This window comes from Chanodichthys erythropterus, chromosome 4, assembly GCF_024489055.1.
Source record: "Chanodichthys erythropterus isolate Z2021 chromosome 4, ASM2448905v1, whole genome shotgun sequence".
Taxonomy (NCBI): domain Eukaryota; kingdom Metazoa; phylum Chordata; class Actinopteri; order Cypriniformes; family Xenocyprididae; genus Chanodichthys; species Chanodichthys erythropterus.
Genome location: NC_090224.1, coordinates 11,730,140 through 11,742,948, shown reverse-complemented (window position 1 = coordinate 11,742,948; position 12,809 = coordinate 11,730,140). Strand labels below are relative to the sequence as shown.

At 40.6% G+C, this 12,809-nt stretch overlaps 1 protein-coding gene across 1 annotated transcript; it reads right to left on the bottom strand.

Moving 5' to 3' along the window:
* On the bottom strand, positions 1-12,293 carry ivns1abpa (influenza virus NS1A binding protein a). Its single transcript, XM_067384103.1, has 15 exons — positions 12,110-12,293; positions 6,793-7,058; positions 6,438-6,562; positions 5,858-6,027; positions 5,692-5,767; positions 5,430-5,603; positions 5,215-5,340; positions 3,183-3,290; positions 1,881-2,007; positions 1,565-1,792; positions 1,367-1,488; positions 1,162-1,288; positions 789-920; positions 455-628; positions 1-356 (listed from the first exon to the last, which is right to left on the bottom strand). Exons 3-15 carry the CDS (start codon positions 6,546-6,548, stop codon positions 100-102), a joined length of 1,932 nt encoding a protein of 643 aa, XP_067240204.1. The 5' UTR covers positions 6,549-6,562; positions 6,793-7,058; positions 12,110-12,293; the 3' UTR covers positions 1-99.
* Between the last annotated feature and the right edge of the window lie 516 nt (positions 12,294-12,809).

Genomic DNA, 12,809 nt, shown 5'->3' with positions numbered 1-12,809 from the left:
CATACATACAGGACATCACAAAGCACGATTACGTCACTAAGCCTGTTAGTTTGAGTGAGATAACCCCCCGCCCCCATTTGGTTTCCCAGCCCCTGGCTCTTAGGAATTGGTGAAGGCATCGGCACAGGGGCTCCACTCGTCTGTTTTAGGGTTGTAGGCTTCAACCGAGTTGAGGAAGTCGTTTCCATCGAAGCCACCAACAGCGTAGATGACATCATCGAGCACGGCCGCACCAGCATTGCTGCGTGGCGAGTACATGCTACCCAGCATCCTCCATTCGTTGCGGGCGGGGTCATACATTTCAACACAACGCAGAGCGTGAGAGCCATCGAAGCCGCCCACCACGAAGAGTTTACCTGAGAGAGGCAAAAAAAAAAAAAAAAAAAAAAAAAAGTAAATCAGTCACCTTCTACAAGCTTTATGGTCATATACTGGCAATTTGTCCTTGGCGTACCTTCATGGACAGCCACTCCAGCTCCTCTGCGGGCTATGTTCATTGGGGCAATGAGGGTCCAAGTGTTATTTTCTGGGTTGTAACGTTCCACACTGTTCAGACAGTTCCATGATTCTGCTCCTCCGATCACGTACATGAAGCCCTCCAACTCGCACACGGCAGCCTGGTGCCTCCCTGTAGATGCACGAAAATAACACTGAGAACCTTTTCTGCAGATCCATCTGGCTTTTTATCAGTGTAATCCCTGCTCTATGGTTAAATTGTGATCTCTTAAGTGCCCAAAACCCCTGTGGAAGCAATTATAGAGATATTTTTTGACGTCAACATGACTTACTGATGTTTAAAGGGGCACAGCTGGTCCAGGCCTTGCTCACGGGGTCAAAAACGTCACAGTTCTTCAGACCTTTCTGTCCGCAAGGATCTGATCCCCCAACAACGTACAGCTTGTTGTTCAGAGAGCAGACACCTGAAGAAAGCAAACCATAATTGATTAATCTAAACCTACTGTATTCTCTGTGTTGAATGGACAAATTCAAAATATCCCCAAGGGTTGCACAGATTCTGGCTAAAACCAGTAGGTAATCGTTTTCATGTTATGGTCCATTAACCAATATATGGTCAATATTAAAACGCTATAGTATTTTATCTAAATAAATGAAAAACCAACCATTAAAAAGTCATTTTAAATGCTACAAGTGAAGTTTTACCTGCATTGCAGCGATTGGTCCTGAGCTCTGGCACTTGAGTCCACTCGTCAGCAATGGGGTTGTACGTCTCCCCACAACTCAGTTCATCAGAATGGCCGTTGGACCCACCCATCACGTAAAGCTGACCCTGATTGGATAAAAACAAGTTATTTCACAGCACTTTCAAAGGCTGTACTTTTTAATACACATTTGACCATGTACACACCATGAGCACGGCCATCTGAAATCGAGCACGTGGAGTCCTCATTGGAGCAATGAAAGTCCAGCTGTCGGTCTTCATGTCGTAACATTCCACAGTCCTCAAACACTCCTCCCGATTGTAGCCTCCTGAATAACAGATCAGAGTTGCTTAATGAAAGCAAGTTTCAAGACATTCAAAAGTTTCTTTGTGCCGCTTACTAACCTGCGGCGATGAGTCGGCTGCTCAAAGCAGCGATGCCCAGGCCTGAGCGAGCATAGCGCATGGGGGCCAGCAGCTTTTCCGGTTCCTCCTCCAGCGGCTGGCCCTCGAAACTCAGACTCTTGGTCAGGCAAGGTGTGGCCGAGGGCGAGGCCTGGGGACTGCTACGCCCATGCAGAAATATTACGCACAGCATGCCGTTCAACACAGCCAGACACAGGTATGTATTGTCTGTGGAGAGAAAGAGGAAGAAGATAAATTGAAGGGACCGCAGACAAGTCTCAATTATCTGATGAAGACAACAAAGGTGCAAACGTACTGGTGGTCTTCTCAGAAGCTATGTATTTCCACTCTTGCTTGCAGGAATGTTTGGCAGATCCGGGGGAGAGGCTGCCAGAGGAGCTGGTGCTCAGCTGTCGGTGTACGTTCTCACGTAGGGGCTTCTTCTGCAAAGGCACAGTGCAGCTACAGACTCCGAGCCCATGGTCCACACACATACAACCGCACACAGTCCCAGACCCGTCTAGGCGTAAACCCGACTCAACAACTTATCAACTGCAGACTACATCAGGTTAAAGGAATATTCACGGTTCAATGAAACTTAAGCTCAGTCGACGGCATTTGCGGCATTATGTTGATTACCACAAAATATAATGAATTAAGGCTAATTTTCTTGCGGAAGCTAGATTTTTTACTTTATAAATTGTTAAATATGGATATTTTTCTTACGCAAAGGTATCGGTTCACTTCAGAAGGCCTTTATTAACCCCCCAGAGCTGTGTGGAGTATGTTTATAATGGATGGATGCACTTTCTTGAGCTTCATACTTGTTGGTCCCGTTCACTGCCATTAGAAAGCTAGGATGCATCTGGATATTTATTAATATAACTCCAATTGTGTTCATCAGAAAGAAGAAAGTCATTTACACCTAGGATGGCTTTAGGGTGAATAAAGCTTGGGGTAATTTTCACTTTAAAGTGAACTAATCCTGTAATTCTTCTGTTAAAACGTGTATTATTTGAGCTTTAGGGAGGTTTCAATATTCAAATTTACAGGAATTTTAGCCATTACTTTGTTTTTCGCTTCTCTTTTTGAAGAAATTAGTGGCAACAGAGTTGGATATAACTTTACGACGAAGATTAGTAATTTTTTTTTTCACATTAAAATCATGTTAACATGCATACTCTTTACATTTTAAGAATATACTAATGGAACAGTGAGAATTTTAACATTTACAAATTGGCCCTATTCACCTCCATTGTAAACTAATCACTTTTACCCATTTTTTCGCTTCTCTTTTTGGAAAAATTAGTGGAAATTAGTTGATAATCAAGATCATGCCACAAATTCTTTTGATTGTGCTTGTACTGAACCTTGGAATATACTTTTGACCTTATATCTACATTAATCTAATCCCAAAGTAAAGCCACACTATAAGCAGCACTAAAACCCAATCCACACACTCATCACGCACACACCGTGATCTCTTCAGCTCAAAACGCTCAGACTCAACAGCCCAGCACAACAAAGCAGCTGCTCTGCTAGCATTACACTTAAATTCAGCGTTCGCTACGGGCCTGCTGAGGTCCAGCCTGAGAAGAGCTCGGTGCTGGTTGTGTACCTGCACAAACTGGATGTGGTCATCCTCAGTGCCGAACACCTCAGCCTGCCCGTCAAGCAGGCTCCCATCAAGCAGCTTGTGATCAGCCGAATAATACAGCGTTTGCACCTGCAAAACACACAGGGACAACAGAACCCATGTGGCTGTCTCACTGACAACAGAGCACCCAACTACGTGGGTCAGGGAAGGAAGGAAAGTTAAGAAGGGGAGGGCCATAGTACTCGTTTGCTGCAAGATGCTGGTAAAAAAGCTTCTTTAAGAATATGAACACAGTGTTGCTGTGGATCATTTCGGGAAGATCTTCGGGACTTTTCACTGCACTGAAAACAGCAGAATGTGGATCACAATACTTTTTGCCACAAAGCATCTTGGGAACCTTCATTTGTCAACAAGTTTGGAGAAGGAAACAAACAAGCTTCATCAGTGCATGTTCAGCTGTTATCCTGCGGCCATCTTCTCAGCTGAGGGGGTTAGTCAAGTCAGACGTCATCACATAAACTCCAGTACAACACTGGTGGTTAGCGGTTTTCAACTTTTACAGCTCAAAAATGAGTCCCTCATTTTAAAAAAAATGAAAAAAAATATTGGATCGTCTTCAAGCTTAAAGAAGAGAATTCAAAACAAAATAAAATACAAAATTCAGTTCAAATAACTTAAAAAAAAATCTGTGTTAATTAAGGATGGGCATTTCAGTCTTTTTGTCTATGGGCACTCGACAGACTGAGTATATATGTGGCAACGCACAGTTGCACAGTTTTTTTACCATGAGTATCACATTTTCAAAGAGGTGTCTCAAGTTTTAAGCTGCCCTTGACTGACTGTGTGCTGACGCCAACTGATTAGGACCAGTTGGTAACAATGAAAATAAAAAAATATATATTTTTTTTCTTTCCTTTATTTTTTTTTTAATAATGAGGCAATTTGGGTGTAGCTATAGTAGCTTCTTGTAGTTTACTCAATTTTGATTGCTGGTACTTTTGCCCATCCCTGCTGGGAATGTGTCCAAAAGCATATTAAAAGGAACTAAAAACTGAGAGCGACTTGAGAACATCCTCTAAGCTGCATTCAGTTTCCACTTCCTTTTTTTTTTTGGATGAAACACATAATAGACGCCATCATGAAGCCGATGGCTCTCTTTATTTTCATCTGTACTTAATGAGTATTCAGGTGTATACTGTGTAAATGTAAAATGCCCTAGTGGCATTAACTATTCATATTTGTGTGTCAGTCATCTGAATATCCTGTAAGTGTGTGCATGAACAACTGTATGACATGCTTTGGTTTGCTTTGCTATAAGCAATGCATGCATATGTGAGTTAGGTGGACTTAAAATGTGAATGTCTTCAACTGTTTGATACTTGGAGATCTGAAATGTCATTTTAAGTTGTTTTTAAAAAAAGTGTACTGTTGGTGAGTGCATTTGATTAACAGACAGGAGCCTAGCACTCGTTTCACCACAGCTCCCTCTCGTTCTTTTGTTATTTTCTTTCATTCACTGACTCATTACCCTGGAGGGCCCCAGTCTTGGTTTCTTCAGTCTTGTGAGAATCCTGCTGATGTTTGCTCTAATAAACCTAAGGAGAGATAAATCAGTGGGGAGGAAGAACTGTTAGTGCTGGTTCCCAAAGAACACACACACTCACTCACACACTCACACACCTGCTTAGAGAAGAAAGAGATGTCATTTGGACGGCAACATGCCATGTCACTCTCTGCGAGCAGACAGAGTAGCTGCAGTTACTGCACAGTACTGAGCATTCAGGAGGCTTTTAGTTTGGCTCACCTGGACTAGGGTGTAACAGCCCCGTTCTGTACCTAAACGTATATTCTTAAAGGCGCGGGGTGATTTGTGGTTGAGGGGGAGAGGAAACAAAAATATATATATGGAAGGCAGAGAGAACAAACCCAACCGACCTCTACCGTTAAGATGGCTGGTGTGAACGGACCTGTTAAATCTGTGAATGGGATGAATTACGAGGGGGAAGAAGTGAGGGAACGGAGAGAGGAGCTCACAGTGGAGCGCAGTACTGACCTCCTCCATCAGTCGCTCCAGGGGTTCGCCATTTTCCCACAGGCTGCGTTGCACCCAGCCGATCACCTTGGAGTACAGCTTGCCGTTACTAGGCAAGGTCAAGTTATCCTCCAGCATCACCTCCAACTGTAAAGCGGACCAAAAGTCAGTGCGTGTTTAGCATAAGCGTGCAATCAAGAATAGTACATGACCCCAAGGATTAAAGGTCAGCTCACTTTAAGGCGTGGCAGCTTGAGGAAATCCTCTTGCTCAGACACGTCCAGAAGATGCTCCTGGATATAGCTGTCGATCTTGCCCAGCAGACGCCCGTCTCCCATACAGCTGGCAAAATTGCGATAGGAGATGGCACTCTGGGAATCCATCTTGGAAAGAAGGTAGTCACCACAGATCTGGGAGCAGGTACGAAAGAGTCAGTTAGGGCTTCATCTAAAGAGTAAACCTGTCGCAAATTCATAAACACATGCTTAATATACCTACCTGTTTTACTCTGTCCATTTTGAGCCGTTTGGCTGCAGAGTAAACCTCCTTAACCAGCTCTTTATCTGCCTTCAACCTGCAGAAAGCAACATTAAATATCAGAAATCGATGATCGCCACAATATTGCCATCTATGATTGGTTGATTGCATGTTGTGCCTCTCTTACTGAGCAGTGTAAGCGTAGTTGAGAAGGATCTCCACAGCCTCAGGGTCCAGATCCTCAAACTTCACATGAGAGATTCCATGAGGTTCCAGGTCGCTGTTAAAGATCTCAAACAGGTACGGACTGCAACAAGCCAGCACTGCCCGGTGAGCCATCAATTCATGGCCGCACACCTGCAAAGGTAAATGACCAAAGGTTAAGTCTATGATGGTATTGTTACAAAGAAATAGGTACCGTTTGTTTTAATTTACTAGCAGGAAGTAAATTGCATAACGTAAATTCAAATGTCATCGCCATGATGCTAGCATTAGCAATAGTAATGGCTTGGCAGCATCATTAAATACAAAAGCAAAAGGAAATTAACCTTGACAATTAACTATAAATCTCTTGTTAAAGCTTCCATTCACTCTTTGAATATTCTGAGCACAGAGGGTTTGGTTTTGTCGGTTAATGAAAGTCACACAGCTAAAGGCCATTCAAAGATCCAAGACCTGCGTATAATGAAACACACTCTTCCCTGAGTCATGTTTCAGCCTTCTCGTAATGACACTTAGAATAATAAGGTTCAAAAAGGGTGTGTTACCTGAAGTCTCACATCACAGAATTGTCCGTTCTTTCTAAGGGCGTTCATCTTGGCCACGGTGGAATCCAGGAAACTTTCGTCCTCGAAGATCAAATATCCGTTGGGAATCATTTTGGAATATAAGCCTTTGTGAAACAATAATATACTTGAGTCAATTTTATGATGATTTTACCTCAAAATATCTATCCCACACAGTGTCTCTTACATAAACATCACCCACGCACACAAAAAAAAAAAAAATACAATGTATCACTCATTTTAGCTGCTGGCTAAAAAGCCACCGTCTAAAATCACTATAAATCCATCCTATTTTGCACACATAACACTAAGCCTCATGTATAAGTCATGCGCTTACCTAATACCGAATGACGTTTGTCTGGGAGAGATAGATTACTTGGGAAAGCCGTAAAAAGGCACGAGTGAAGTAGAACCAGGAATGGGAGTGCCTTAGTCTTCCTTCACTTTGAAGTGGATGGAAAAGGCAATGCCAGGCAACCAGTGGGCACGGCAGGGGGTCAGAGGTGACTCAAACTCTCAGGCTTAGAGTGACTGCAATCAAGTCCTCGGGTGTCCCGTTGGCTATAGACTCAAACCTTTTCTATGTTGATCGTGCATTATAACCTGTAGGACAAATAACAAAACAAACAAACAAGGGTTTGTAATGAAGCCACATAGAGGAACACTGATCACATTTCTAGAACGTCGATGGCAACAACATCTAATACTGATGTGGAATAAACCAACGGAATTGAAAGGTTCACGCGACGCTCAAGGGAAGAGGCGCTGGCGATCGTGGAACGACCCAGCTTTGCGCTGCTGATCGCTTTCATGGTGTTAAACACGTGCCTTATTCGGGATCAGCCTTCACTTCTGCTGCACAGACAGTACAAATTAATCCGGATAGAATCAGTTTCATACAGACTTTATTCAAGAAGCTGCCTAAATCTCAGGACATGCTTTTCCAAGGCACTCATCAAGCCTCCCTTGGTCAGAACGTTTCTACAACACCCAACACCAATTCTCTCCATGTCCTTCCCCGTTAACCACATGGCTCTACCACACCCACATGCTTCCGGAAATTTCCAGAGGTCTTTCAAAGCCCTTTCAGACAGCAGATGGCCCAAGTTTAGGGGCGGAGGATGGTCACATAACCAAGAATTCACTCGGTCAGGAATTTTGATGGATTTATCACATTCCCACAATGGTGTGGCTTTAGCTTTGTGGGGATGGAAAAATGCTAAGCGAAAAACAAATGAGTTCCAGTTTGTGGAATCCTTGTGTTTTGCATGAAAACCTGCTGGTATTTTTCCACTCACGTCCTTTCATCCACTTCAGCCTCAGTCGGCGCAAATGCTCTGAGCAGGCAGTGGAGGTCTTTGGATAATCTGCTCATCTTTCTCTATCCTCCACAGGGGCTGTTTATTGAAAACAGCAATCAGAAAACTCTAGGCCTTAATTTACCTCATCATTGAGATGCTTCCTCTTGAAGATAAGTGGCATTGGAGAAACACTTTCAAGTAGAAGGATAAGTAAAAAGATGGAAGCATTAAATTATGATTTATTAGAAGGCCTGAAGCCATTCTTGTTTCAACTGTCTGATCTTCAACACTGAAGTTTATTCCACTAAATCTCACATCTAGAACTTAATCCAAACTTATTGCTTTAAAAAAATATTAAGAAATCTTAATAAAATAATTGAAGGGTCAACATAAGGTTGTTCACAATGAAGTGCAAGTATTTTTAAAATGTGTTTTAATATATTTATATATACACTTAGTTATTCTTTTATAGTTGTTGGGGAGTACACACCATTTTACAAGCTGAATTAACCTTGTCCTGTCAGTAAAAGGTCAAATGCCCTGATATTTTAATATATGTATTGATCTTCTTGACACAAATTTATGAGGGTCTGCAAACTGCTACTGTAACACTTAAAATATTTTAGGGCAATAAAAAAAAAAAAAAAAAAAAAAAAGTAATGTCATTGACCCTTAAAACGTGAAACTTTCCACTCATTGATAATTCTGAACTCCCCCGTTTCAAACTAGTGACCTTAATCTGAGAGCCGTTGGTCCACTTGGAGTGGAATCAGGAATTGATACTTTAAACCAGGGCATTTACGGGTCATACAACAGATAAAGCCAACGGTGACTTCGCAGCTTCAGATTGACTCACAAATCTGTTCATTGTGTGCTGACAACCACAGCATCCCTACACAATTACTGACAGAGCAGAGGGTGAACAGACAAAAAGACAGACCGATATTGAAATGCGTGGTGGCAGAAAAACACTTTGAAAGACCATTTTGTGCATATAATCTTTTTTTGTCCCCTCTGGCATGCAGAGAACAGCACGCTCAGTCAGTAAGCGTGGGACAGACAGCGAGGCGAGAGAGAAAGAGAAGAATGGGTTGAAACACACAGCAACAGTTGTTCTATTGACTCTGCAGAAGTACTCAACAGATAACCCAGATTGAGCAACAACTTAATGCATCGCAAAAAAAAAATAAAACTGAGGCTAACGAGAACATTGTGTTCCTTTTATGCAATTGTAGATAGTTCAACCCACTCTTAGTGTAGCCATGACCACAAGCAGCATATTATATACAATTATATTGTTCTCCGTCATGAGACCCCTTTCTTGCAACTTGCAAGTCACGCTTTCTCTCTGGGAACTTCGCCAGCTCTGAGAAAAAGGTGAACTACATTAGTCAGCGTCAGAAACACACAGGCTTGCTAACATTTAGATTTATTCATTTGCCAGAATTTCTATGTAAAGTGATTCACAGTAAATTTTACCAGGAATCAAGACCTTGGCACTGTTAAAGCTATACAAATAATAATGATGATGATGATTTTAAAGAATGGCTCTGGATGTCTAGAGTACCTAATTAGCTCCAACATGCATCTTTTACTGAGCCGACAAATCCCCAGATGTACCTTTGAGCTCATGAATGGTTGCACAACAGTGATAAACGCATGTAGAATCTGCATAAAATGCGTAGTAAGGGCATTGAGTGTGCAACTAAAGAAATAACATTATGGTCAAATGGTTGTGCAAGACCATAAGAGGCTGTGGAAGAAGCATGGTGAAAATGTAGATCATAAAATCATATTCAGATGTGCACTAAAGCTTGAGCTGCATTTCCAGGGGTTACATAACACCTGCCAAAATTTGCGATTTACTCCCTCTCAGCCTAAACTAAAACACACTGCTACTCTTTCCATAAACTCACAGGCAGCAGAAGAGCTTATGAAATATAAACTCCTAATTACAAAGATGGAAAGGACACACATTATGACTGTTTCATCATAATAATTACAGTTCAGTACTTTTGTAGAATTGTTTTTAATTTAATTTAGAGGTTGTTTTTTTTTTTTAAATTACTTTGTGAATGAATAGATTACATTCTGAGGGCAAAGGGCAGCAAAGCTGCTGGTTTTATCTTAGCTTCTTTATTTATATCTGCCCCTCTCTAATGAAATGCTAACCTTTATGGAGAAAGGTTAATGGGAGAACACAATTTAAGGGGTGAGCTAACAGAGCCACCGGCTGATCTCACACGGGAACAGGCTGAAAAATTGAATAATCCTTCACCACGTATGGAAAGAATGTTTGAAAGTGAGAGAGACAGAACACTGATTTTATTCACAGTGGTCGTCATAGAAAATGTCTGCCGGTGATTCACACTAATCACAACATACAATTGAGGAAAGGCAGTTAAACAGATAAGTAATTCTCTAAAAAGAAATAAAAATAATCACTATATACAAAAAGCAGCCCTTTATCTCTATTCTCTAAGAATCGATGTATCAAAATGCACAAGCAAAGGTTGTAGTTTAAGGAGCACAGCGTTTGCTGCATACATTTCCCTTACAAATGAAGCACTGCAGTGACAATTAGGTCATCCATAGGCAGATGTGGAGTTAAGGAACGGAAACGGCTTTATCAGAAGTGAAACTGCTGCTTCCTCTGACTTGTAAATGGGATTGTTAAATATGACTGGAGATTTTGTGTGTACAACACAGTAAATAAGATGTACAGTCTGGAACTCAATGTTAGGTTGTAGAAATTATCACAGATATGTAGCGAGAACATATATAGAGAGAATAATAATAATAATAATACCTACAACACCCATAACCAGACTAAAAGAAATTCCTCAGCATATTTCCATATATATCACTTAACCATATACTTTAAAAGGGATTGTTCACCCAGTTTTGCCTAACATCTCCTTTCATGTTCCACAGACGAAATTCAGTCAGGTTTGGAACAACATGAGGATGAGCAAATTACAGAATTTTATAAAATAAGACATCCATAAATGAATTATTTTAACTGCTGCTTCATAAAACAGTGTGAAGAATAATGTTTAAATAATTTAAATCTCTACAAATATACCTAGTTTACATACATTTTCAAAAATCTACGAAATGTATGAGACCAAATCTCAAATTTAATCAAATATCGAAGCAAGCTGCAAATGATTAAACATGCAATGACAAATTTCTTTGGTCACGCCCCATTACATTGACGAATCCTGATAGGCCAGAATGTATGATTCCGAGCGATACGATTGGCCAGATGAGGTGTCCATCAACACGCCTCGTATCCACGTTTCCCGCACAATGAAGCTTGCATCATACGGAGCCCTGAACATTTCTGAGCCCCTCGACCAAGCCTACAGTAAAATCCAAAACTAGGTCAGTAGGACCTGCTCGTTATTTTAACATCCTCCTGACCAAAGATCAACGTTGAGGTAAAATGTATGTTCTGCGACAAAATACACGAACACTGCTTTCATGAACCACACCGGCCACTCACTCTTTTTTTTTAACCTTGACAAATCGTCCCATTGGTTTTCATTAATTTCATTCATGTGTTCGTCGGCATTTAATGTTCTTTTTTATGAAGGATAAATAATTATTTAAATTTTAAAAATGGAAATAATATTAAAATTGTGAGTGGACAACATAATCAAGGTTATCATACACATGACAATAGCACAATCAAATTTTACAGCTAAATGTGAAAGTGTATGAAGCCTCTTTTCAGATTAGAACAAAATGACACGAATATAGTGGGTGTAAATGAAATACTTGTCCAATGTATAATAAATTGGAAGTGCAATATTTCAGAACCTGCAATACTAACGTTAACGTTACATCAATGGGTGACGTTACACATGCTGTAACTGTAAAACCGCCAGTTTATTTTGTAGGCCAATATTATTTACTTTATTTCGTTCATTTAATCGTTACTAATAATAGTATAATACATAACAGTTAATAATAAGCAGTCATTTATTTTAATAATCAGTGCTTCGTTACAGACTGACTTTATTTTCACAACTATTAAAACAATGTACAAATAATAATAATTAAAAAAAAAATCACGGTTTTCTGCGCCCTGCAAACATTGAACTCACGCGAGCGATTCTTCCTGATGAGAGCAACGCATGCATTTGCCGACTGCACAGCAGATTACAACGCGCCATATGGCAATCGCGTGAGTACATACAAATGTCTATACGTGTAGCACAAAATAACAACGTGGAAGCCAATCATTTTCAGTTGTAGATCTTAAAAAAATAAACACGTAGTATGAAAGAATCTTAGGAGGACATGAGGCATGAAGCTTCACACATTACTGATAAGATTGATTCTTACCCGATCTGTTTGATTGTAGACGATGGTAGACATATTTAAGGTCAATTAAAAGCTGTTGGTTGTGGATATTGCAAATGCAATAGATATGGCACGTTTCTGCGTCCGTACAACCCTGTCGTTCCGGGTCTAAAGACTGTTAGATCTGTGAACGAGCTTTGACAGCGACGCTGGAGCACGCGCTTAACAAAAGCCACGGAGCTGTATCACGCGTGACGTAACGCTAGAGCTCCGCCTGCGGAAAAGTACCGACATGCAGTGAGGTGAGGTCGGGAAAAACCGGCTAGTAAAACTAGTCTGGGTTGATATAACGTTTTTAAACTTTGGTAGAAATTGCTAGCGTTCACTGCATACATCTCATTTGCTTTAGGCATTTTGTGCTAGTTCTCACGCAGAGGGCGTTGTCCAATAGACTAGACGGCTAGACTAAAATTAAAGTGCTTAAAGTACTGAAAATCAAGACGAGGTTCTAAAACACACAAATTGACAATTCTATCTTATGTGAAAACTCATAAAATTTCAGTTAATTGTTTTTGTTCGCTCAGACACTTGTTTTCAATGAAGAACATACAGTTTTAACTTATAAAATTAATGATTATTATTTTTTTTAATTTATTGACACTACTAGTTTCAATGGATGAGGCCTTTCTATTGGTTTGAGAACCACATGCCTTTAAAATAAACATTTTCTGCATTTTCGTTT

Bases quoted from the DNA above. Each gene is read 5' to 3' on its own strand.
- ivns1abpa (XM_067384103.1), bottom strand. From the start codon at position 6,548: ATGATTCCCAACGGATATTTGATCTTCGAGGACGAAAGTTTCCTGGAT. The intron at 1,289-1,366 runs GTGTGTACATGG...TTATCCAATCAG, and splicing joins TTCAGATGGCCGTGCTCATG to GGTCAGCTTTACGTGATGGG. The intron at 629-788 runs GTAAGTCATGTT...GTGCATCTACAG, and splicing joins CTGTGCCCCTTTAAACATCA to GGAGGCACCAGGCTGCCGTG.